The 26,798-nt window shown below is 56.0% G+C and overlaps 1 protein-coding gene across 1 annotated transcript; it reads right to left on the reverse strand.

Moving 5' to 3' along the window:
• Positions 1 to 214: 214 nt before the first annotated feature.
• Positions 215 to 25,763, reverse strand: Mxra7 (matrix remodeling associated 7). The gene is made up of 4 exons (XM_071603270.1): positions 25,479 to 25,763; positions 11,320 to 11,383; positions 7,490 to 7,583; positions 215 to 1,342 (listed from the first exon to the last, which is right to left on the reverse strand). Exons 1-4 carry the CDS (start codon positions 25,761 to 25,763, stop codon positions 1,228 to 1,230), a joined length of 558 nt encoding a protein of 185 aa, XP_071459371.1. The 3' UTR covers positions 215 to 1,227.
• Positions 25,764 to 26,798: the final 1,035 nt, after the last annotated feature.

A 26,798-nucleotide genomic window follows, 5' to 3' on the forward strand; every position in this document is an offset into this window, starting at 1 on the left:
TGAACTTAGGTGCTAGTTCAGTTTTATCTTAGCAAATAAAGAAACTGAGAGCTTTAGGCCACTCCTTGGCATGCCCTCCATAACTCAGCTGCTCCAGGGCTGCGCGTGTTCCTGCCAGTGGTGTGAGAAGCAGGACCCCTGGGCGCCAAGCAGCCACCACTGCCCTGCCATCATCACCGACATTCACTCCTCCCGGAACCAGGCGCTCCCCCTGGTGTCCCAGGCATGGTTCCCACAGGATCACTTGGCATCTTCCCAGCTCTTTCTGATGAGGGTCTCCTTCTCTGTAGAGGCCTCCCCGTCCTGGAAAGGGGTGTGTGTGTCAGGGAGCACGCTGCCTTGTTTCTGCAGTGCTGGGCATCTGGCCTGCGCTGGGCATGTGCTCTCCCATGGAGCCCCATCTGTGCCCCATTCGCAGCCCCACATCCTGCTGGGCATCTGGCCTGTGCTGGGCACGTGCTCTCCCATGGAGCCACATCTGAGCCACATCCATAGCCCCATGTTGCAGACTTTATCCTCCTATCTATCTGCAGTGTCCTGTACGGTTCTCGCTGTATTATGTGTTCTCAAGTCTCAATTATATTTAAAGTAAGTTTCTGCCTCAATGAGCGAAACCCTTAGAGGAGACTAATTCCAATACCACTGTCTCAGCCCAGGGATCCCAGGGTGAAAGTTGGGTCTTTGAATTCATTGTTTTGCCTAAGCACACTCCCCTACTGCCTGACCACACGACAGGAACTTCCAGAAATCCTTCTAAGGTACAGCGAGGCTGTTTGTCGTGTTATTAGAGGAGACACCCCAGCAGCAGGAACGGCTGTGACTCTTCCCCACAGCACCCTGAATTCTCTCCACACCATGTGCGGGGCGCTGAGTGTGGAGCCTTAGAGTCAGGGCTTCGGGACCACTGGCCTGGGCCTGGTGGGAGGCTGCACTGTCTTGGAAGATGACCCATGTGACAGCAGGAACCTCACCAGCAAGCAGAAGCCACAGGGGTAGGGGTTTCTTCCTTGGAAGAAAACAAGGCTGATTCCTCTAAGATGATATACAACTGGCAAGAACTGAGCAAATCTGCATCTAATATACTTCTGCACCTACGTTCTAAGACAAAGTTAAGCTACAAAAGTCTGAAAGTAGCAAATATGTGGGCCAAGGGTCAGGGAACGGCCTGGCACTGTGTCCAGGACACCCTGTGTCACATGGTGCTGGCGACCTGGTCTGCAGTGAGGGCTACATGTCGTAGAGCCGGAGTTGCTCCTGCACGTCGCCGTCGGACATCTCACCAAACGTCTCCTTGTTGTCCTTCATGAGCTTGAAGATGGCAGCCAGCTGCTCTTTCTGAACTCTGTCGAGAAGAAAGGAGAAGAGGAAAAAGATGCTTCCAACCCAGGAGGTGGGGGGGAGAGACCACCGGGAGTAGTTAGTGGGGTGGGACTGACCTCGCCCGTTGGTTACTGCCTTTGCTTTTTCAGAATGAGAAAACTAAAACCAAACCCTCCTAAAACGCAGGAGCTGGCTTGCTCCAGCTGCTCCACGCAGGCATTCTAGGTCTCGGGCTTGCCGCAGAGGTCTGGGGCCCCCAAGTGTCACATAGGTTCACCGTCCTCAGTTTCCCCATGGTCCTCAATTTCTAGTTGACTTTGCAGCTCACAGAGGCAAGGAGGAAGAGAACCGCTCCCTTAGGTAAGGAGAGCTTGGTTTGGGGGGAGCCAACAGAGAAGGAAGGAAGACAGCTGGCCGGGAAACGGGCACATCCAGATGTGCATGCAGGAGAGCTGGGCAGGGGGCAGCAGCAGGGGCAGCTGGCATCGTCCCTCGGGATTTCCCTACACAGGAAAGCGCTGCCTTTTCTTTTTATGACCTCCGTTTTCTACCTTGCACAAAGATGCCCTATGGCCTGCAGTGGCCCTGCCCCTCTTACCAGGGGAGGGCATGGGTGAAGATTAGCCTCAGTGTTTGCAAGCCGTGCTGTTGTTATCTTCTGAGGCTCGGCCACACATCGGACCAGCCCGGGGCAACTCCCACAGCAAACACGAGGCCGGTGAGGCTGAGCAGGAGCCCGGGACCGCGTGGTTCTTGTTCTGCTGCCCTTGCCTGCCAGCATGGATGGCCACTGCAGCTTGGTTCTGTCTACTCCAGTTTCTGGCTTCTGCTGCCCCTGCCCTCCACACCACTGGCCCGGCACCTTGAGAGGACGTAGCCATACTTCAGGCCTGGACCTCCCAGCCCTGCCCTGGAAGGGTTCTGCTACATCGTGGGTCCACCTGGGTGCAGGCTGCAGCAAGCTTCCGGGCCACCAGCCTCCTGCAGGGTGGTCTCTGGGCCCGGCCTTACACTTACAGAATACACTCCTTCTGCCATAACCCTGCCCTCCTCAGCCCTGTCTCTTCCCCTGAGCAGTTGGATTTTAGCAGTTGGATGACCGCAATCCCAAACCCCAGCCTCATTTGTCTGGGAAATTTGCATCTATAGTCAGTTCTGGGAAGGGGCCTATCATAGGGACTTCGTACACTTCTGCACAAGGAAAGAGGTGCCAGGCACTGACAGGGAGTGTGGGGCGGAGTGCCTTGGACGGTCAGTCAGATGTGGACATCTCCCCAAATCGACAAGAGTCAACTTCATGTGGCTTTGGTGGCTATGACAGTTGTGTTTTTAACAGGGTAAAGGCTTCAAAATGAAAGAGTTAAAATAACCAGTTCCAAAGAGATTATTTAGATTATGTTTTTAAAACAAAGCAAACCAAAAAAACACACAGTAACTGAGATCACATCCTCAAAGTTTATTGGGCTGGGTGAGGGCTGAGTTCAGAGAGCCAGGCTGTCGGGTGCTCGTCGGTGCTGCCTAGGAGCCTGTCCAGACAGGGCTGGGCACCTGTGCCTGGGGGAGTCCCCACTGAGTATCAGATACTGCCCTGTAGGAACTTGCGAGGCATCTTGCCCATGTCCATGGCTCTGTGCCGAAGGCACCAACTGTGGCTGTGGCTCTGTTGCTGTCCTGCACCTACGGTAGCAGGCCAGGGAAGGCCGTAGGAACGCACTCCCTGAAGCTGGGACTGGACGTTCCTGGCCTTCCACCCCGTGGAAAGTTTTCATGTAAAACGTCTTAGCCAACAAATCTAAGAAATGCAGATTAGTTTGTTATAGTATAAATATTGTCAAATATAAAATTCCAAGAAACTACCTTGGGACTGATCTAATTTTCTGGTAAAGTCTATCTGAAAACTAGGAAAAGGCATAGTCCAGAAGTCTATTTTAAGCTAACACAGTTATTATTGCTTCTGCCAAAGCACAAGTGGAGATTCTGCTGAGCTGGTAAGAATATCAGTAAAAAGTCCTCTTAGCAACAAGAGGGCTGGGCCAGGCCTTCCCCCTGTTTGAAAAAGAAGGGCAGCCGGAAAGCCAGGGCCTGGCTCTCTGCACCTGGGGTCAACATGGCGTCTCTTACACTTGGCAGAGAGCGAAGGACGTGGGCTCTGAGGGAAAGGGGCATGGTGGGCTAGGGAGCATAGGTGAGCTGGGCTCTGTCTGTCACTACTTAAAGTCTTTGGGGGTTTGGTTTCAACATGGATGAAAGGAGGAGGGCTGGGATAAACTAATTTAGAAATGTCAGAGCTGCTAACATTGGTGGTATCATAAGTGTAAAAGGCATATAGCAAGTAAATTTGGGTAATAAGAAAAAATCCAGATCTAAGGTGTGAGCTCAATCTTTCAAAACCCTTTAGCTTAACAAAGTGACCACCATAAACGGGGAAAATCTCCAAACAGGGCAGAACCCAAGGAATTCCAAAGGACCCTGCCATAATTTGCCAAAGGCATTCCTGATTGGGGGTTTATGTCTCAGCAGAATTGTAGGCAAGTGACCCCAGAAGCCTGCATGGGCTTCTTTCTGGGGGTTTCCATTTTTATCTCTCAAGCTTTTAAGATGCCAAAAGGGAAAGCTTTCAGGAAGAGGCTAAGGATAACTTCATTATTCTTCAGTTCTGTAAAGAGAAATAGGGAGAAAAAGATACGCATTTTACTCATTTCATCTTACAAGTACCAGGGAAAGGGGGACAGAGGGACAAGGAAGGAGAATGTTTGGAATTGCAGAAGGCGTGTTAGACGCTGGTTTCTCAAACACCTGGCACTTTGCTTCTCATCAGTTGCAGCAAGATAGTCTGCAAGGTGGCCAGAGCTGGCAGAGCCCCCGTGGGTCCCCAAGAGAGCATATTCTGCCTCTGCAAAGCCTAGAAAGCAGCTTGCTGATCTTTGTATGGGTAAGTGAGCACCTTCCTATCACCCTAGGGGATATCTTCCTGATAGCCACTGATTGTGTTTTGTTCTTTCTTGGCCTGTTGGCACCCTAGGAAGTGCTTCCCCAGCAGGGCCGCTTGGGAATGAGTTCACAGAGCATCTGCAAGGGATCTGATTATGTGCCTTTGGCACCATCTCCTGGTGATCGGAGTCTGTGCATCTCAGGCGGAAGTTGAAATTCACTCTTGAAATCCAAGTCTGTCCTTGGTCTCCTAGATGCTCCCAGGCACAAGAATCACAGTCCCACAGCCCTGGTTCCCCCACCACCTCTTCCACATCCCCACTATGTCACATGATACCCCTCCTGTCCGTTTCCAGAGGATTCAGGACAGTCCTGCAGACTTTCAGATGCAGGAGCATGGGGCCTGGGCCCATCTGTCAGTGCCAGCACCCTGAGTGCCTAGAACGTATGATCTGGGTTCCACTTTTCCCCAGGACTAGCAGGTGGGAAGAACTGAGAAAGAGCCGACAGCCGCGCTTGGTCTTTTTCCTGCCAAGTTACAAAGCCAGCCAAGCCCTGCGCTTCACCAGCTCTGGGGGTGAGGAGGAGGCCTCTTGCCCCGGGGAGCTGTCACCAGCTTGCAAGCCAACCTTCCCTCCCAGCCACACTCTGAGCTGGAGGTGGCACCTCCCAGGGAAGCTGTGGCTGGAACCAAGGAACACCCCCAGAGGCAGAGCCAAAGCCAGGAGAGCATGAGTATGTCCCACCCAGAGGGGACTGGAGATGAGCAGACAGGACAACAGGGTCTAAGTCGAAGCCACTCTGGATTTACAGACCCGACCACTGGCTGGCCCCTGGGTAGAGGGCGTTTTATTTGTGAGCAGTTTCAAGGGCACAGATGTCCAAGTAAGTGTCTGAGAACTCTCTTGGGCCATCCTGCTCCTTGTCCTACTTGCCATGTCCTGAAATCCCGTGAGCAAGCCAGAACCAGGGGAATGCCAGAAACAGGACCCCATACAGATTTAGGCTCTAGGTGCAGATATGGCAGCTGAGGTGAGGCAATTGAAGTCAGGGAGCTGCAGCATTTGCCTGTTAACCAGCTGCCCCTCTGCTGGGCACCCCGAGTGCCTAGAACATAATCAGAAGGAGGCACAGAGTCTGGTAGAGAAGAATTTGACAGGCGAGGAGAGCATCCTGCTGGCCAGCCTTGGTCTCAGCAGTTTGCCGATAGCATGAGTGTTATATTTCCTAGGACAATTCCAGGGCAGTTCCTTTGACTCGGCTGCCCCCAGGACTGTCTAGCAGCCACCAGCTCCCTCACCCCATGGGAGGTATCGTGCTGAAGATGAAAAGACAGAGCCAAATTGACCAGCCTCTGCAACCCCAAGCATCACCATGTGCGGAGCTGAAGTGGTGGGTGGCCCCAAGGGGGCCTGGGCAGCTGCGCACTGGAACCACATGCAGGGAGCAAGCGGATGCTGCAGGCATGCGAGCTGCAGGAGGCATGCGGGCAGAGGTGGGAATGGGATGAACAGGACCTCCAGCTCGCCAGGACCTCCGCCAGCCCCTCCTCAACTACGGCACAAAGTGGCGGCTGCAGTTGTGCAGATGAGGAGCCAGGGACCCTCCCTCAGCCCACGAGCAGCTCCTTGGCACAATGTCAACCCACAGAATAGCTGAGTCTGAATTGCGGAAAGCCCTGTTGGGAAATGGTTGGGGTGGGTGGGGGGGGGGGCTGCTCTCTTTGAAAATAATTCAGAGATAATTCTCTCTCTGATTCTGAGGCCCCAGCTCCAAACACGGTGGCAGTGGCAGCCTGGCCCTGCCTGAGGCCTGTGGCCCACTCGCTGAGCTCATGTGCCCACTGAGCATTGACCCGAGCACAGGCTACAGCTGTGGCTTTGTCTGTGGCATCCACAGAGGCCTTCAAGAGTGGCAGGGGTATCGAGCCCTCTCTTCCTGGGCCATGGGCTTCTCAGCTCTGCAAAGGAGAGCTCCAAAGCAGCTGCAGACCACGGAAAACACGTGGACACTGGGCGTGCGTTGACAGGGAGTGGCCAGCTGCAGCCCTGGCTTTGAGGAGCACAGGCAAATCTGTGCATGTCCAACCAGCCTCAGGGTTCGCCTGAACCATGACCCACGTCCCATAGCCACCAAGATCTCAACCTCACCAGGAGCACTAGGACCCCAATCAGCTGGCTCCTGGCCCCTCTGGGACTTAATTGGCCTCCAGAAACTTCTGCCCCTGGGAAAGGGGCCTTCTGTGCCTTGGGCAAGACAAGAAGGAGGGCTCAGGGGGACAGGAAGGCGTCACTCAGTTATGAGGCAGCCGGGAGGGGGCTCAGACCAGTCAGTGGTGTTGGGGACACATCAGCAGACAGTGTGAGGGAGGCACCTAGTCTATGAAGTCATTCTCCTTACCAAAAGGATTTGCAAGAATATTTGTGGCTCAGGACCTAGGGAACTTGCTACAGGGAAGTGAGGTCAGAGGTCAGCTCAATCCTGAAATATAAAGGCAGCAACGGGGTCAAGAGGCAGTCCTCAGTGCCCAAGGAGGAGTGGGGGCTCCCAGGTGGCTCTCCCTCCCACCTGGGCCTGCATGGCCAGGCCCTGGCTCCCAGGCTCCCAGCGTTGGGGCCTTCCTGCCCAAGTGGGAGAGCAAACCTGATGCTGGTGGATGCCGGGCCCAGGAGCAGCCAGAGAGGGCGGAGGATTCTGCTAGTTATGCTCACCAGAGGGCCCGGTCCCCAGCAGTCCCCAGGCTCATAAAAGAAGCAGCTCATTAACCAAAGGCGCCCTGCACACAGGTGGCCGGTGGCAGGATGGCGTGGCCGGAAAGCAGTGAGGGAAGCCCAGCGGGCGCAGGGAGTCCGGCTGGTGGGGGTGCAGCAGCCCAATTCCAGAAACAAGCGGCCCAGCCGCCTCCCTCAGCCTCATGCAGCAGAGCAGAGGAGGGGCACCAAGAAGCCGACCTCGGTGATGAATCGCTTTTGTCGTGGACTCGCGTTAGGGACAGCTGGGCATGCTCTGGGCACTTTCCTGACACCTCATTTGTTTTTTCATGTGGTGGTGGGGAAGGAAGAACAGAAGCCAAGGGGCTCCAGCCCTCCCCTTCCCACCAGGCTGAAAACCACCAAGACAGAAAAGAACCCCAGACTAAGAGGGGAGGGGCTCCGCGGGCCGTGGCTCGGAGGCTGCGCCCTCCGGGTGCCCAGGAGCCTCCCCAGGGCAAGCTGTGCCAGGAGGGGCCCTCGCCTACCTCTGCTCCTCCTCCAGCTCTTCTTTGGTCATCATCTTCTTATACTGGTTTCCTCTCAGCTGCCCAGGGCTGTACTTAAAGGAGAAGGTCTCTCCTGTGGGGATGAGGGGCACTGATAAGAGCCTGGTGGGTCGTACGAGGGCCCCAGCCCAGGTTGTTTCCCCGCCTTTATTAGTTTGAAAAGCAACACTTCAGTCAGAGAAGCCCCGTTAAAGAGGGGCAGCATGCACAAGCCCCATCCAGCCCAGTCCTCCATGAAATCCTCACATCTCGCCCTGGAAATGGGGACAAGATGAAAACAGAACAGCCAGAGAGAAACTGCCCTCCCCACCTGGGGTGGCATTTCCCCCCAGGCCGGTGGAGCCAGCCACTGAGCTGTGTCTGTCCCTCTCTGGTGAACAGTTCCTGCCAAGCCGCCCACTGCGAGGCCTCCCTTCAACCTCATCTCCACGCCCAGGGCCGCTGCCCAGCCATCAGGCAGCAGCTGTTGACAGGCGGCCATGGCTCACATCAGGAAGCAGCGGTGCCAGGTGGGCCACGGGGACCTGCCCTCCTGGGCTTGGGAGTGCCAGCCAAGCACGTTCTCCCATCCCTCCCCCACGGTTATTAGAGACCTAGAAACACAACTGGCCCACGTGGCGGTGATGTGGGGGCAGCTGTGTCTGGAAGGGCACAGCAGCAGCGACCCGCCTGCAGACAAGGGCAGCCATCCAGGTCTGGGAGCACAGGGGTCTGGACATGTGACATGGGGTGAAGGCAGGCTAGAGGAAGTGAGGGTGCAGCAAGAGAGGAAAGCTAAGTATCCTATGAAGGGAGCTGCCTGGACCCCAGACTGACTGGAGAGCTGGGGTGGCCCGTGGCTGTCACCTCTAATTTCCATCAACATATAAAGGACTGGGTGGGGGAGCAGCTCCAGAGGCTTCTCTTCCCAGCTGCTACTCTACAAGTGTGTCCCACTGTCCCTGCAATGTCAGGTGGTTCCTCTTCTGTCCCACAGCAGGACAACCCAGGTCACTGCTGTCTCTTCCCAGTGGTGGCCGGCATGTGTCAGCAGGTGGGTTGACGTGGGCGCAAGGGAAGGAAAGGCTCTCGGATTAGGGCTCCTCCCTCTGGGCGGAGAGAAGAAAGTTCTGGATGTCGGTCCAGGACCTGAGACTCTGCAGGGGCTATTTTCTTCATCAAACCCTGGCCCAGGAGGAGAAGGCTGGGGGCTCCTGTGGGATACCCCTGCCCCCGCTGGCTGCTTTCCTCAGGGAGCAGTCACTTCATGTGCACCAGGATTACTTTGCTCTTCACTCAGTCCACAAATACTCAAAGTGCACAATTCCAGGTGCTGGGGAGACCGCAGAGACGAGAACACCCAGCAAACAAATATGTGTAATTAAAAGACATGATTTAGCTGGACGCCAAGGCCCACACCTGTGATCCCAGCAGCTCGGGAGGCCGAGGCAGGAGGGTCATGAGTTCAAAGCCAGCCTCAGCAACTCAGCAAGGCCCTAAGCAACTCTGTGAGACCCCCGTCTTGAAATAAAAAATAAAAGGGCTGGGGGTGTGGCTCAGTAGTTAAGCAGCCCTGGGTTCAACCCCTGGACTAAAACAAATTTTTTGTAGTTGGTCCCAAATGCTCTGCAGCGGACAACATAGGTAGGGAGGTCTAATCAGGTGAGGCTGGGAGAGGGAGCTGGGGGTGTGTGGTGGAGACGGCCCAGCCAAGTGTGCCTGGAGGACCTGACAAAGCATGGTGGCAGGAGCAAAAGGAGGGGGGGTGGGGACGACACGGGAGGCTGTGTGTGTGGGAGAGGCAAGGAGGTGGGGTGAGCTGGGCCAGGTTTCCGGGGAACCCTGTGGACTGAGCAGAGAGGGCAGGCCGCCCTGCCGCCTGCCCATCAGCTGGCTCTCCCCTAGGGCTCTGCTTGCCCACAGAGGGTACCGAGCATCAGAAGCCTCCGGGGTCCCTGGAATCAGGAGCTTCTTGAGGCCAGAGTTTGGAGATTAGCCCTGATTAGCCCTCCCCACCTATGAGGCCAGGGATCTAGAAGCCACCCTGAGCCACTGCAATCATCCTGAAGGAGCAAGGGGCCTGGGTCCCTGGTTATCCCCCAAAGCCTGTATGTCCTGTCGCCCTTGTGACAGCAGCTGCAGCTGCAGCTGCAGACGGAACTTGCCACCAACCCTCAGTGTGAACCCAGAAGAGGCGACTGACAAAACCAGTGAACCCCAACACAACTGCGTTGCTGTTTTAGAAAACCGAAACGCGAGGCAGCTGCCGGCCTGGCGCTCCTGTAGGGTCGGCTGGCCTTGCTGGCAGGTCTGATTGGCTCCACTTTTACTCAGCCACACAGAACAATGGACTTGAAATCACAAAAAGGGACAAGCCACACACAGCTGCATCTGATTCGGTGAGATCAGGAGGGCTGGATGTGGAAGGCCCCGGGGGGGGGGGGGCTGTCTTCCAGTCTGTTTGAATCTCTGAGTTGCTTAGGAAGCCACTTTAGCGACACTAACCAATCAGCCCGGGAGCTGAGCTGCTGGCTGCAGAGGGGCTGGGTGTCCACCCGAGCTTCCTGACAGCGGGCAGCCAGCCCCCCTCCCTCTGCTTCGTTAGAGACGGCAGGAAGCCATGGGGACAGGGGCTAGCCAGGGACAGCAGCGCAGATAAGGAGGGAGGGCTCAGGGACAAGTACTGTGAGCTTGTGTGTGAGGTGGCCTGCCAGGCCTCCCCCTGTGCACACCCAAGGGCCTGTGTCCCCAAATCACTAACAATCCTGGTCCCACACGGAGAGCCCCAGTTGCAGCGAGTCCCTGATTGGAGATGATACAGAAGAACCCACATCCGAGAAGGAGGGCCTCCCTGGTGGGGACGGAGGTCCCCCGCCCACTGCCAGATGCTCACTGAGCCCCACATTCCTGAACCCCCTCTTTCCACCACTCCCACTAGCGGGGGAGACACAGCCAGTTTCACTGTTTAAAATTATAAAATATCGAAAACACAGAAAAGCAACAGGGCCTCGGGGCTCCTGCTCGCTGTGCAGGTGTAGCAAGTGCTGACATTTTGCTGTCTGTGCTCAGCTTCTTTTGGAAAGAAACGCAATGTGGCAGATCAGCAGGGGCCCCACGCACTTGGTTCTGACTGTCCACGGCAGGGAATGGCATGGCTAGGAGGCCAGGGAGCCCCAGCCACTAAGAGGCGGGGTGGTCCCTCCCGTGCCTTCTGTCTGCAGAAGGGCGGCCTGTGAGTGGTTTCTGTCTTGACAACATGGGTCAGAGATATTTGGAGAGAAAGGGGACATACTGAGCCTGCTCGTGAGAGGCAGGGGAGATGGTAGAGGCTTGCCAGGCTGTGCAAGGTCCTGGGTTCCATCCCCAACACCAAAAACAAAACCAAACAAAAAAGCAATATAGAGTCAGCTGGGTGAGGTGGCACACACCTGAAATCCCAGTGGCTCTGGAGGCTGAGGCAGGAGGATCACAAGTTTGAGGCCAGCCTCAGCAATTTAGCAGAGCGGTAAGCAACTTATTGAGACACCCATCTCAAAAAATAAAAAGGGCTGGGGATGTGGCTCAGTGGTAAAGCGCCCTGGGGTTCAGTCCCCAGTGCTAAGAACAAAAACAGGCAGGACAGAAGCCAGGGCCTCCTGGACCCACACACACTCATATTATAGACAGAAAACTCCGGGAGGTGGCAGCAGAGGGGGCAGGGCTTTGGCCAGACCATCATTCCCATGCACCCCCTCCTCAGACCTCCAGCGCTGGGTACCCCCAGCACGGCTTGGTCCTAATCGGGCCCTGCAGGAGGGGCAGAGACTGCAGCTCAAGGGAGTCCCACTCACCGTCCTCGTCCTCAGGCCCTGCTGGGGGAGGGTCCTTCTCACTGTCCGAGTCCTGCTCCTCCTCCTGCAAGACAAGGGCAGGGGTCAGTGCCACAGGCAGAGAAGGGGCTATGGCCAGCTCTTGGGGTGTGTGAACACACTAGAGTGTGAAATGGTGGATGGGCCAGATGGCTGCCTTGGGAAATGGTGGCAGTGGGTGGACAGAAGATAGGGGAAGGGGCTCTAGGTCCAGTGTAACCAGGTCCAGCAGTCGCGCCTATCCTGCAGCCAGGTCCCCTGAGCCCAGGAACAGGGCTCCTTTAACCTGTGCACCTCAGGCCCTTGACCTTCCCCAGGTGCTTGTCTGGGAATTCGGAGGCCATTTTGCTGAGTGGGCCTGGGACCCCCCATCCCCCACGGCAGTGAGCAAATTAGAGGCACAAGAGCAACGCTGGCCAGGCCGGGGCAGGGCCTTGGCGCAGCTGCCTGGGAAATCGCAGGCCCCGCCCTCCAGGCCACCTTCTGGGCCTGGCCATCTCCTTGTCCACTTTCCCAAAAGTGGAGCTCCGCCTCCTCAGCTCCGGGTCTCTCCCACACAGAGAAGGCAGGAGGCATGTCCGGGGCGGTCTCTGTGGGAGGAAGGAGTGACTTCAACTTGCAGGAATGTTGAAGGATGACAGGGACATACCATGGGCCAGGGGGCAGGAGGGACCTGGAAGCCCAGAGGGCGAATGTCTGAGAGCAGAGTGGACAGGCATGAGCTGCCCAGCAATGAAGAGCAGGCTGCAGCCCCGGGGGAGACACCCCCAAAACACAGCTGAGCTGGGGGGCAAGCTTTCACAGGCCCCTGGTGGTCAGAAGTGGCCAGCACCAGGGCCTGAGCGCCTGCCTGGGGGTACTGTCTCTTCCCACTCAGCAGTGTGCACAGGGCCACCTAGGTGCCACCAGGCTGCCCCCTGCACAGGTAGGGACGTGTCCAGGCTGTCCAAAGACCTCCTGAACTCTGCAAAGGGAGTGTCTTCGTGGCTGGGGTTAGGTAGGCAGGCCTCTCCAGGTGCCAGGAATGGGAACCCCCCTGGATGCAGCACCCCATTTCTAAGGGTCTGCCCTCTGGACGGGACTTCTATCCCGTGATGCCGTGCCCAGCAAAACAAGCCATAGCCGGAGAGAGCAACGGTTCACCCACTGAGTCTAGCTGGGTGAGCTGGTGCCCGTGGTCACCAGATGCTGTTCCCTGTCTTGCAGGGCATGTGGGCCCGGGGCACTGCGCTTGCAAAGGGGCACTGACAGCACTCCCAGAGAACAGCGTGTTAGGGAGAGAGCAAGCAGCAGCGCCCGGCCAGCAGCCCTCGGGGCGTGTGTTAGGGTGCTGGCGATCCTAAGTGCAGAGGGGGAGCTTCTGGAAACAGCCGTCAGCTCAGGGAGCAGAGCTGGGGAGGGCTGCCTTCCTTTCAACCTTTACATTTCAGAATAATTTGAATTTTCTAATTATGTGCATGAGTTACTCCGTGTATTTTAACAATGCTAATGGGGTCTCTGGGCAGCGAGATTGGGGCTATTTTTTTATATATCTTTTCCAACAGAGCAGGCAGGGATACGACTGTAACATGATAAAAAGCAGGTTTGCTCTGTGCCCCAGCTCCTGACACAGTGGTCCGAAACCCTGACGACCTTCTGAGTAACAGAAGTAGCTCTGTCCTAACGTTTGGTCTTTGGCCCCAGCTCCTGACGCAGTGCCCTACATCCCTGGGAGTACCCTGGACACCGAGCACCTTCTGCTCTACTGAGTTAGCTCTTGGTGGCCCCTGGACGGGACTGCTCTCCAGGAAGACAGAGCCACAGTGGGACACTTGGAGCCCTCGGCCCCCACTTTTCCTGAGGCAGGTGGAGGCAGCGATGGGCCTTGCCTGTGTGGGGAGAGCAAAGTCCCTAACGTCTGGGGCATTCTGGGCTCCTGGACGTCCACGGTGGGGAGGAAGGCACGGCCCAGCTCCACAGGGATGGAGCTGCTGTGCTCGGCACCTTTGGGACCTCACCCTCTGTGCCTCCTTCTGGCGGTTCATCTGTCACTGTACCTTTATCATAAACCCATCAACGTGAGGTGCTTCCCAGAGGCTGTGCCCGCCTCGGCAGACCATCCACCCCGAGGAGGGGGTCTCGGATGCCCTGATTTACAGCCAAGTTGGAGGAAGTGTGGGTTTCCTACTTGTGACTTTGCAATCGGCATCTTGAAGGTCTGAGGCCACCTGCAGGGTCTGCCCAACCCCACATAGGGAGTGCCGAGAGCTTAACTGTAGGATGTCCAGTTGGTGCCAGACAGTTGGAGAAGCGGCTGTCACAGGCCAAGTGCCTGAGAAGTGCTGCGTGAGCACAAGGAAGGCAGCTGTCCCCCAACACTGACACAAAGCCTTCTTTTTTTGGGGGGGGTGGGGGGGCTACTGGGGATTGAACTCAGGGGCACTGGGACACCAAGCCACATCCCCAGCCCTATAATGTATTTTATTTAGACGCAGATCCCTCCTGTCTCAGCCTCCCTAGCCTCTGGGATTACAGGCGTGTGCCCCCACTCCCAGTCTTGGATGCCTTCTTTAATGACAGACAGACGTCACCCTAGTTGGGGAGGGCCCCAGAAGGAGAATAGAGAGGCCAATTCTCCTAATAGGTGCCAGGGACACAAAAATGAAAAGAAAAATAAGAAAGAATGAGCACAGGTCCTGTCCTTAAGGTGCTCTGGGCCCACGTGAAGACGCAGCTGAAGCCCGACAATGATCCCAGAGGACCTGGGGGGTGCTGCCTTCCGTCCTGCAGTGACGGGTGTTTTGGGAGGGTCAGCAAACAGCACTCTTTGGAGCACCCTAGGGCCTCATAGAAGAGCCAGGCTCTGCACTCCAGCACTTACCTAGGCTTTTAGAGAACACAGAAACAGTGATAGGGTTCCTCTTGTGCATGTGTGCAGTGCTAGCGATGGTGCCCAGGGCCTCAGGCATGCTGAGCGTGTGCCCTACCACCGGGCTGCACCCCCAGTCCCCCTTATTCTTTTTCACAAAGCAAAACACCCCTCCCTATTGCATCTGGCTCTTATTTTATAAAAATGTGTGCACAGCAGAAAAATGGAAGGCTGACCCCAGAAAAAAGAAGTGGAGGTTTCAGAAGCAGCACAGTTGAGACCAAGATGAAGACCGCTCAGGAAGAGGGCGCATTAGCCTCGGGCCAGAGCTGTGTGCTGTGACGGGGACAGGGCTAGAGTGTGCGGTCTGAGGAAGGCCCAAGCAGCAGTTCCTGGGGACTGCACACTCTCCTTCCTTACAGAAGGTCCCGGGGCACGCTGAGTTTTGCAGACTGTGTTCAGGACTCTGCGAGGCATTGAGGTGACACTCTGGGGCCTGAAGGAAGGGGCTCAGCTGGGCCTGCAGAGAACAGGGACAGTCTCAGAGGCGGCGGCACTCTGATAGGGTCTGAGACAGGGGTGCTGACAGCTGTCGTGGGAAGGGGACTCTGGGCAGAGGGCACAGCCAGGCAAAGGCCTGGAGGCCCAGAGTCCAGAGTTTTCCAGCTACTGCATGAGCCTGGCATGACTGCAGGGCGGTGTGTGGCACGAAATGGTCAGAAACCAGGGGACAGAAATGCGGGGCTTGCACCACAGAGTTCTAAGGTGGCACAGAAAAGGGTTCAGGTTTCTTCCTTCAGGAAGCCCGGAGCCTCCCTTCAACAGGGAGAAGCAGGAGGAGAGTTGCGTTTGGAGCCATGTGTGTGTGGGGGGCAAGATGAGGGCAGGAGGAGCCAGAAGAGGCTCCCAGCTGGGGCTGAGACAGGCTGCCCAGCCTTCAGCTCCTGGTATCAGAGCGGGATGGCCGCAGCAGGAGAGCCCCAGGTGCCTCTGGGTCTGAGGCACAGGCATCTCCTGGAGGCAGCAGGATCTCTGGGAGAGGTCACTCTGGGGCCTTCAAGGAAGCAGGAGGGAGCAGCTGCTCAGGTGCTAATTGTGAAGCTCTCAAAAGGCACTGGTTCTTTTTTTTTTTGAGATGGGGTCTTGTTGTGTCACCCAGGCTGGCTTTTAACTCCTGGACTCCCACCTCCTGAGTACCTGGGGATACAGATGTGGACCACTCCGCCAGCTCCCAGCAGTTGACTTCTCCTCGATGCCCTAAGATTGTTGCCCATGTGTCATGGGCTGAACTGTGCCCCCCCTCACCCCCATTCATATATCAAAGCTTAACCCCAAGTACCTCAGCCTGACAGCAGAGCTGGCCCTCAATCTGCAGGGCCCATCTACCAATTCAATCAACTGTGGATAAAAAATATTTGGGGAAAAATTTGATTGTATTGGACACATATGGAGGTTATTCACTAAATAATAAGTGTAACAACTATTTACACAACATTTACATTGCATTAGGGATTATAAATCATCCAGAGCCAGGTGCAGAGACCCATGCTTGTGGTCCCAGCCTCTCTAGAGGCTAAGGCAGGAGGATCACAAGTTCAAGGTCAGCCTTGGCAGCTTAGTGAGACCCTGTTTCAGAATAAAAAATTTAAAAAGGGTGGGAATGTAGCTCAGAGGTGGAACAAGCCTGGATTCGATCCCCTATACCACAAGAAAATGAATTAATTGCCAAAATAAAATCATTTTTAAAAAGTGACCTGAGTTGGGTGTGGTGGCACATGCCTGCAATCCCAGCAATCTGGAAGCCTGAGGTAGGAGGATGGCCAAGTTCAAAGCCAGTCTTAGCAAATTAATGAGGCCCCAAGCAACTTGGCAAGACCCTGTCTCAAAACTAAAAATAAAAGGGCTGGGGATGGTTCCATGGCTAAGAGTCCCCGGGTTCAATCTCTGGCACTAAAAAAAATTAAAAAAAAAAATCTATAGATGACCTAAAATAGACAGGAAGAGGTTTGCAGGACATATGCAAGTACTATGCCATTGATATAAGTGACTTGAGCATCTGCAGATATTAGTGTGGGCCAGGCCCAGCACAATCCCCCGGAGACACTGAAGGATGCATTTAGGGACAGGCCCTTTAACAAGTGATGAAGTGATGAAGCCACTAGGGGGTCCCTAATCCAGGAGTGCTGTCCTTATAGGAGGAAATCTGAACAGGGAGAGAAACCAGGAATGTGCACAGACAGAAGACCATGTGAGAACACGGGTGGGGGGTGTGAGGGAAGAGAGGAAGGAGCTATCCGGAAGCCAAGCAGAGGCCTCAGGAGGAACCAGCTGCCCGCACCTTGAACTTGCACTTCCGTGCTGTGGACCTGTGAGAAATGACGTTCCTGTCAAGCTCCTGGTCTGGAGTATTCTGCTGCAGGAAACCTGGCAAATGAATACATCATGCTTCTAGGGCAAGTCGATCAACTTCATGAAGATTGTGAATAAGTGGCCCCCACTGAGACAGACAGCTGACACCATCCTGGCTGGTCCCCAAAGTTGACCCAGCTGACCCCACACCAATCACCACCTGGACCAGTCTCGTATTGTGTTACTAAATAGAGAGCAAGTCTTAACTTATGCTCTGGAATAACTTTCCAATTCAGCTTTTTTTTTTTTTTTTTCCTGGTTGGGGCAGGAGAGGCAAAGCAAAGGGAAGTTCCTCCCCATGGCCTCTCTGTGGCCAGGAGCCCCAGCCAACTCCCCGGGGGCCGAGAGCAGAGAGAGTGGCAGAGGGGACAGGCAGGCTTCTGGGGCTCAGTGGGGAGGCTTCTCACCACTGAAAGCCAGACTCCTGTGCAGTGGGGTGTTGACGTTTATGGCTACTTGGGCTGACCCCAGGGGGCGGGAGGCTTGCAAGTGAAGAGAGCCGGAGGGACATGTGTTGAGGGGTGACAGGGAGATGAGATTGAGACAGTGTCTGTCTGCTGCCAGGGGAGATGGCTGGGCTCCTGCAAACAGGATCCGCTGGGGCAGCCCCAGAGCTGCCTCCTGCTGACGGTACCAACGAGGCTGGGTATCTGGATGATTTTAAAGGACAGAGCCCCACTAGGCGGGGGGAGTGGGAGGCTGTTCCCCACTCTAGAAGGGGTGTCTTTCCCTCCTCAAGAATGGGCAAGGCGGCGCGCGGGGAAGGCTGCCTCCCGGGTGGCCGAGTCTCCCTCCTTCCAGAAGGATTGCATTAAGCCATCAGTGGGTTTCTCCTCTGCGTTTGGGGGGGGGGGGCACTGGCTGCCGGGCAGTGAAGACGAGCTGGCGCCGGCTCTGGGTAGAGTTCTTGCCATTCTCTCCCCAAAGCCCCAGGAAACAACTCCCCACCACCCGCTCCAAACAACAGCTCCAGGTGGAGAACGGCAGCTTCACTCTCCAAATCCTTATCTGTGTAATGAAGAGCTTCCCTTTAGAACCAGCAGTTGCCCCAGGCTGGCCCCTCAACTTGCTTGGCACCTTTGGCACTGCAGGTGGCCTCGGGAGGCAGATTCAGCCTGCTCCCTCTTCCACCTGACTTCCCAACTCTCCCTTGCTTGGCGGTCTCTGGGTCTCCCTTTTAATCCCCTCTTCTGCCCCACACCGCCTGCCTGTACTGTCTTCAACTCCAGTGATCCCTGGCTTTCAGGTTCTCAGTCCACTTTCTTCTGCATCAGGTTCCAGGAGGTCTGTCTCTGGGCTTACGGAGATGCATTCTCATCTTCCACCATGGGGGGCGCCATGGGACTAGCCAGTGGGCTGGGGCTTAGGCTGCTCCTTTGGACCATGGCTGGGGCCAGGATCTGTCCTTTGCAGCTCACCTGAGGGCCTTGAGGATCCTGAGGGTGGGGAGCAAGGTCACAGGACCTGACATGGAGGGCTTTTAGCTTAGAGTCTGCAGGAACACAGCAAGGAGAAGGGAGATGGCTGGCTCTGCTTTAGCTCTGCGTACGGAGTTTCCCTGTAAGGTTAAGGAAGGAAAAGGCATCCAGCACTTTAGAAAATGTCATAAAATCACTGATCTCGTGTGGCTTCCACCTCAAGCCAAACACATGCTGGTGAAGAGACCTTGATGAACTGCCGACCGTCCAGTTTCTGAACTCCAGTAGCACAGGGGACCTCGTGACCTCGCGTCGTGAACAGGCTGCCTCTCTGGGGTAGGCACCATGGGCAGGCTCCCAGCGGAGCTAGACCAAGAGTAGGAAGACAAAGGCCTCCTTCCTGCCACCCAGGGCGGAGACAAGGAGACAGAGGTTTCTTGTGTTTCTTTTCGTGGTTTTTGCTGCCTGTTCATTCAACAGGAACTTATTCGGTGCCCACTGTGTGCTGGGTACCTAGGGATGCAGTGGTGACTGGCGGGTGAGGCCCGAGCTCTGGAGCAGACACTGCACAGCAGCAGACAATGTGCACCAAAATAAAGATGACCTCACCCTGGATTAAGTGCCACCAAGAAGGCCAAGTAGGATACTGCGCTAGAGGGCGAGGGCGGAGGGGGTGGGGCGACTGTCCATCTGCCAGCGTGGCCAAGGACATGGAGATGTGCCAGGTGAGCAGGACTCCTGTGAAGACCTGGACTGGAGCCAGTAGACCCCTGAGGGTCTGGACGTGGGCGCCAGCTGAGCGCTAGGAACGGGGCTGCGGCTGCATTAGCAGCAGAGGCGAGGGCTGGGAGCAGAGGGGGGCGAGGAACTGTGTGCAGGGAAGCCAAGCAGGGCTTTCAGCTGGCAGCTGGGACATCATTTCTGGGGTGGGGCAAGGGCGGCCAGGTAGAAGGAAGCCTGGGGGGAGGACACTGGACAGCCCAGGGAGCCTGGGCCTGGAGTGGCAGCCAGCAAGGAGAGCTGTCGGGAGACCCCTGACAGGCAACAGATGGGACCTGAGATGGAATGGCTGCGGGTGGGGGGAGGGAGGAGAAGAGAAGGCCACTCCTGGGCTTGTGGCCGAGCAGAGGAGACAGCCGGTGGCAGCCAGGATGAGAGGAGGGGTCTGGGAGGGAGGGGAAGGAGGGCACAAGGCGGAAGAGAGGGAGCCGCTCACAGACAGGCAGGGGACGGCTGGGGGGGGGGGCGGCGGGGCTGGGCACAGGCTCTTGGGTGTCATCAGCTATGGATCAGGAAGACAGTGGTGACCGGAGTGTTCTGGAAGGCAGCCACGGTGGGCCAGTTCCTGAAGACCTTCTGATGAGATTACGGCATGAGCTTTTCCAGGGGGGCAAAGAGCAAAGGGGAGCGCTGCCCCAGGACAGGCTCAGAGTGTGGAAGGCAGGAGCCAGAACCGGAGGGAGAGGAGACAAAGCACCATGGGTGGGCTGCTCCTGTGACCAGTGTCCCCACCCCCAGCGTTGAGAAGTCCAGACCAGAAGCCCATTCTGGGTTCCCAGTGGAGGCACAGCCGCCGCCCGGCCCTGAGCAGACGCCCACTGGGACCAGCAGGGCCTGCCAGGCTCCATCCCTGCGTCACGCTGGCAGTTTTGGGCAGTGCTCCCACGAAGGGTTTAGAGGACATCAAAAGCTTCACACCAAACAAAAGAAACCAAAAAGGTGCCCTCGGGCAGCAGTCTGTACTCCAGCCACCCCATCAGAAATCACCAGGGTGAGCTCCAGTGTCCACATCTGGACGGAGGGAAGGTGGAAGTTGGGAAAGAACTAAAGGATCCACAAGGCAGACCTAAGGGGGTCGGAGAAGGAATAATTTTGTTGTGGAAAATCAGGCTGAACAATCTGACCATGTCCAGCTTTGAATATATTAATACTGGTGGCCAGCTTTTAAAATATCTTGTGGCGGGCTGTGACTGTGGCTCAGTGGTAGAGCTCTTGCCTAACATATGTAAGGCACTGGGTTCAATTCTCAGCGCCACATATAAATTAACAAATAAAATTTAAAAATTTCATCAACAACTAATAAAAATGCTTAAAGAAAAATATCTTGGAGTCCACAACCAGAGGACGCCCCAGTCTCAACTGTCATAAGGAGTTAAAAAGGTTTCCTGGGAGTTGTCAGTAGATACCATTGGGTTGGGGTATTTTCTTGTCTTGAGGTTTATCTCAAACTCTGGGTCCTCAGGAGGAGCCACGTGACGCAGCACACACCTGCGATACCAGGAACTTGGGAGGCTGAGGCAGGGGGATGGAAAGTCCCAGGCCACCCTCAGCAACTTAGAGAGACCGTCTCAAAATAAAAAATAAAAAGGGCTGGGGTGTAGCTCAGTGGTAGAACCCCCTGAGTTCAATCCCCGGGACCCCTTACACACACACACACACACACACACACGAGGCTGGCAAACAGCTCAGAGCCAGGACCCTACACCAGGAGGCTCGGAGCCTGACTATATCTCCTGGTCCACTATGTGACCTTGACAGTGGCAAGTCCAGTGTGCCCAGGCTCAGGTGGTTCATAAAGCTCTGACCACTAGAATCTGGAGGTTCCCAAGAGCACCCCCATCAAGGACCCAGGGTTCTCACCCCCCCCCCCCGCCCCGGCTGTGGCCTGAGCAGCGTCTCAGGGTGGCTTGAGCAGTGCTTGACTCCAAGGCCAGGCACCTTTCTTCCCAAGACACAGTCTTTACGACTTAACTCGCTTTCACTAGGTAGAAATTCTGACAGCTGAATTTTCTGTGTGCCATCAAGACTTTTTCTCTCTGAAAGAACAGAGTTGAGCTATCAGAAAAGCCCCCAGACTTCTTTCTTATATGGAAAAAAAAAATTAAATGAGTTTAAACAACTTTACAAAAAACACCCTGTGTTTCCAGCCCCTGGCGTCAGCCCGTTCAGTGGATGGACACAGGGACAGTTACTATCTTCTTTTCTTTACTTATTTAACATTATTTTCTAATTAGTCGAATGTCTTAATTAATGAATGTTGGATTATTTCCAGTTCTGTCACCTCGGCCAATCACTAGGCCTATTATGGACTAAACGTTTGTGCACCCTGCTCCCCTCCCCAATTTGTATATTGAAGCCATAACTCCTAGTGTGTGTGTTGGGGGGGGCGGGGGGCCTTTGGGAGCTGATTAGATTAGATCATGAGGCTGGAGCCCCTGGGGTGGGGTGGGGGACCCCATCAGAACATGAAGAGACACCAGAGCCCCCCGCCTTCTCTGGCACGTGAGGACACAGTAAGAGGGTGGCGTCTGCGCCATAAGAGTCCTCGCTAAAGATCCAATCTGCTGACACCTTGATCTTGGATTTTCCAGCCTTCACTGATGTGAGAAAGAGGTGTCTGTCGTGTAAGCCACCAGACTAAGGTACTGTGATATATCAGCCCAGGTTGACCAAAGAAAGAACCCAAAGTGATAAGAACAAACTGCCAGATACCTACTTGGCCCTACTACCTGGGTTCGTAAGAACAAGATGAGACCGCACTAGTATCACGGAGGCCAGGAGGGACTGTGGAGAAGGGCCTGCCTGCCCTGCCCACTCTGGGAGGGACAGAGAGCAAAGTGGCCAAAGCTCAGCTAGGAAAGGAGACACTGGACCTAACTTCAGAGGAGCAAACCAGGCAGAGCCAGAGGAACAGGACAGACAGAGGGAGGCCGTGCAGCTACCAGGCCACCACGGCTGCAGTGTCCAAACAGCAGAGCCCTTCCTGGGGAACGCCCACTGGGCTGTTTTTCCAATATCATATTTATATTTTGAAAAATTCCAAACTTTCAGAAAAGTTGAAAGAACAATACAGTAATGAACACCATACACCCTCCACCTTGAAACACCAATTCTGCCATCTTTCTCTCTGTCTCCGTACACACCCACGTTTTATGTAACTATCTGAATCATGACAGTCAGGGTTGGAGACATAAGCCACGGGACCTGGCTTCTACTCTGTGTTTGAGCAGAGCTAGAACCTATGTGCCAAGAGGTCTGAGCTCTGGCACAGACAAAGCATGTGTTGCTATTGCCAGGAATGTCCCTTGACCCCTTGCGCACGATGCTGATGGGGAACCCTAGGACACAGAGAGAGTCCTGCTGGAAGCCCTACTTCCATTAAGTAAGAGGCCCTCCCGGGATTCTTTTTCTTTTTTTTTTTTTAAACATTTATTTTTTAGGTGTAGATGGACACTACACAATGCCTTTATTTTTATATGTGGTGCTGAGGATGGAACCCAGGTCCCGCCCGTGCTAGGCGGGTGCTAGGGGAATGCTCTACCGCTGAACCACAATCCCAGTCCCCCCTCCCGGTAATTCTAAAATCCCAACCTACGTGGAAGCACTAAAACCCTGCTTCTCTCGGGCCTGAGGAGGGACCAGCTCTTGTCCTTGATGTGGTTGGTTCACAGTCCTTTGTGAAAGCCGTGCTCCTGTCATGTGTCCTACACTCCCTACTCCACGCTAACCTCTGGAAGAGAAATGCGATGGCTCCAATAATGTGATTCCACCCTCTCCTGGGACTCCTGCCCTGGCTGCTCTGTAGAGGGGAAGGGAAGGGAGGGGAAGGGAGAGGCCCTCCCTGCGGCTGGTCTGGGCTGCACTGATCCCATCTCCAGTTCTTCATTTCATGCTCAGGGCCTCAGCCCATAAATGGTCCCTTCCTGCCACTTGGTCCTGTGGAGGGTGCCCAGCCCCGGGGGGTGCTGTCGGGAGTGATCTGCAGCAGCAGCTGAAGGCTGGCTGCTACCCTGGGCTCCAGAGCCTTCTCGGTAATCAGCTCTGTGAGTCAGAGGCAGCAGCTGCCCCAGACTGCCCAGGCCTTGCTGGGAAAGAAGAGGATTGGATTAGAAGGGAAGCAGTTAATAGAAAATGAAGAGGGAGGGAGGGAGGGAGCCCATGAGCAGGGCTTAGCTTGCCTCTCCCTCCCTTCCTGGGCAGTGACTTCTGGGCTAACAGCAGGTGGGGTGCCCTTGCCCCTCCAGCCCTTCTCTCTGGGTTCACTTAGGGAGCCCAAAGGAGGCTGCCCCTGTCCCCTGCCCCTTGTGTTATTTTCCCAAGGGGCCTTCTTCCCAACTGTCCCCTAAGCTCCTCCTCATCAGAACAGAAAACCTCTGGAAATGTCCAAGTCAATTTCGAGACAATTTCTAAGCAGCTGCTTCAGTTCATTCCACTCGTGGGAAGGGTGGGGAGGACACACAGGTGTGGGCCAGCCCTGATCCAGGACCTCGGGCGGGAGGGGAGCTGGTCAGCTCAGAAAGGGCTGGGGCCCTGAATCCAAAGGGGACCAGACCTCTCAGTAAGGAAGATGACTTAGGGAACTCTCCACAAGGTGGATTTCCTCAGGGCAGCCGGCATCAGGTCTCCTCACACTGTATACTGTCCTTCAAGACACACAGTGGACCTCAGAGAATATGCATCCACCCAGGTGGGGGCAAATTATATGAGGACCCCTATTTTTATTTCCTTTTTGTTTTTTTAATGGCACTGGAGCCTAAACCCAAGGGCATCCTACCACAGAGCTACAACCTCTCCCCTTTTTATTTATTTTGAGACAGGGTCTCACTAGGTTGTTGAGGCTTCCCTTGAACTTGTGATCCTCCTGCCTCAGCCTGGGATCACAGGCCTGCACCATGCACCACCTCATCCAGCTGAGGGCCCCTATTTCCACAACACTATTGAATCCACCACGTTACATATCATATGTGCTGACAGCCCCAAAGCCCTGTGGAAAGTTAAAGAAGTGCTGTATCCCAGAGGACAGGAAATGACTGTGTGCCATCAAAGGACATTGGCATTCAGTCTAGAACCTACTGCTGGGTGATAAAGGATCAATTCATAAGTAGGGCTGATAGAGAGCCAGTGATGTCCTGAGAATAGTCCCATGAGACCACGAGTGAGGCAGGAGTCCCAAACATGGGAACAAATATAAACACATACGGCGGGCATGTCTAAGCCCCACCTGCCATTAACTGGGTAAGGTATCCAGCCTCCCCCTGCAAGAGCATCATGGCCTCAGATTAGCTCCGACATACTCCACCTTCCCCAGGGCTGGTTAGAAGCCACTCCAATGACACAATTAGTCATCCACTTGTCAAGCAAAGCGCCTGCTCAGAGGGGGTCTGGAGAGCTAGAGAAAAACGCCTGAGGGCAGTCTCTGCTTCCTCCTCTCCCCTCTGCTTCTCTCCAGTGTAAACCACTGTGTCCAGCAAAGGACAGAGTGGGCATCGCAGATCTGCTGACAAGGCACTAGAACAGCCGGCTGATGGTTTCCACTGCCGGGCTGTGTCCTCTCCTCCAAAGCAAGGAGCTCAGGAATAAGAAGAAAGTGTTACAATTAGACTTAGGGGTGGGGGACTGGCCTGGTGGCCCAAGCCCATCTGAGGCTGAGAATTCCCAGGTTGAGCAACCACGCGGATAAGGAGAGACCCTATCATCTCAAAATAAAAAGTAAAAAGGCTGGGGCTACAGCTCAGGTAGAGCACCTCTGGGTTCTCTCCCCAGTACTGGGAAACAACAAAACCCAGTCGTGGGCCAGAGGTGGAGGCCCAAGCCAGCCCAGGACAGTGAAATCCTGATAACAAGGGCAAGTAGGTTTCCAGCCTGAAGAGGTGCATCTGAGAGAGAACCGGGCTGGCTGGGGAGGCGGATGAAGTTAGCCTGGGGTAAGACAGTGTGGTCAGGCAGAGCTGGTGGCCAACACTAGCCAGGGCCTGTGGCAGGGACGCTGAAGCATATTTGGGGAACCCCCAGGAGGCAGCTTTCACACCACACAAGCCAGACTTGTCTGCGCCCTGGGAAGTGGGGTAGGGGATGTGCCAAAGCCCACAAGCAGTTTGAAAATGACAATAAAATAGTGATCAGTGTCTTTCTTTCCGTCCCCTCCATGGGCCTCACACAAGGCCACAGTGATTCTGGAATCTGGATTTCAAGTGGGCCTAAAAAGAGGCAGCTTTTCTCTTCACCCTCCAAAAGTACTAAATTGTCAACATCCCAACTTCTACTGCCCGCCTTGAAATAAGCCGCGTGCACGTGGATGCGGGAACAGGGGGCGCGGGGGAGCAGGAGGTCGGCGGGCAGCGAAATTCCAAGCGCCGTAGGAGGCCTGGGAGCGCCGCGGCGCGGAGCCTGGGCCGGTGCCGGGGCGGCTCCCGGCTGGCAGGGGCGGAGGTCGGGAAGAGAACGGGCACACCAACTCCAGCCGGCCGGCCACTCGGCGGCACTTCCAGGGGAGGATGGCGAGCCGCAGACTTGGCACGCCGGGACCCTCGTTTCCTGCCGGCCGCCGGCTCTGCCCCTCCCGGGGCCACCCGCCTGGGGCCTCGCGGCCCCGCTTCCCCGGCTCTGCGGGTCGACAGGGCCGGCCGAGCGGCCGAGGGTCCCGGGTCCCTGGGTGGGAGGGCGCCGCGGGCGCGCCCGGTGCGTACCTGCCTCGCCTCCGCCGCCTGCTCCTCGGCCTCGGCCGGCGCTGCTACGGGCTCCCCGGGCTCCGTGGGCTCCCCCGGGCCCTCGGGCAGTCCCAGTCCCCCGGGAGCGGCCGCCGGTTCAGGAACGCGGGGACTTGCCGGCACCGGGGACGCGGGCTCCGGGGGCGCGCCGGCGGGACCCGGGCTCGCGGCCGCCCCGCGCCGCACCAGCAGCCAGGCGAGCAGCAGCGCCAGCGCAGTGGCCAGCGCGGGCAGCGCGGCCAGCAGCTCGGCCGGCGCCTCCATCGCGCCCCCGCCGCGGAGTGCCAGCCCGCAGAGACCCCGAGGGAGCCCGCCGCGCCCCGCCGCCGCGCCCCGCCCCAGGGCGGAGCCGTCGCCCACGCCCCGCCCCCGGCGCTGGGCCCCTAGGGGGCGACTCGGACACTGGGGGACTGGAGCCCGCACACTTGGGAGGCGCAGGAGGGCACACTCTCCGCCACCCCCAGCCTGGGCAGGCCCGACGCCTAGGAGCACAATCTAACTGTCCCGGCTCTGCAGTTGGCAAACCGGTGTGAACCGCTCCCTGCTCAGGTGCCCTTTGAATGTCACCCTCCTGTATCACAGCATCATTTCAGCCCTGTGCGGAAGTTCACCTGAGAGCACCCTGGAAACCGAGGTGCTTGCGGGGGGGAAAGCTGCGAGGCAAGTGAGGCTCACGGAAATCACCGACTGCCTCCTGAAACAAGCCAGCCAGCGGGCGCCGGGCTCCTGGTGCTGGCCACGTTTACAGGCGCGTCCACAGCGGCTTTTACTCCTGGGCATTGACTTAGTGTTTCCGCAGAGGACATCTCAGATCTAGGCCAGTGAATGCTCCCTTCCAGGCGGAAGCCAGCAGCCTCCACAGCCTCCCAGTGCGATGGCTGCCCCCCAGACTCTGGAATTCAGCTCCTGGGTCAACACCACTCCCCAACTGGCTTCCTCTTGGTGTATTTCCTGATGTTATGGGTGGAGAGGAGTGGATGGAATGAGGGAAAGGAAGGATACTTTTTCTGTTTGTTTTTTTTTTTTTAAATTTCTCCTCCAAAACCTTTCAGGATAGGTTAGAAATAGTGACCAAAAACATTTCCCTCCCACTCCCCACCCCTTTAGTTATTTCAAATAAACACAGGCCAGCCCTCGGGTCAAAAAGCAGGGTTCCAATTAGGCACCAGGGCATATGCCTGCAGTTCCAGCACCTGAGTCAGGAGTTCGAGACCAACCTAGGAAACATAGTGAGAGCCTATTTAAAAAAAAAAAAAAAAAATCTTAGGATTCATTTAATACTTGGATATAAACCAATAT

The sequence above is a fragment of the Marmota flaviventris genome, chromosome 17, assembly GCF_047511675.1.
Source record: "Marmota flaviventris isolate mMarFla1 chromosome 17, mMarFla1.hap1, whole genome shotgun sequence".
Lineage (NCBI taxonomy): Eukaryota > Metazoa > Chordata > Mammalia > Rodentia > Sciuridae > Marmota > Marmota flaviventris.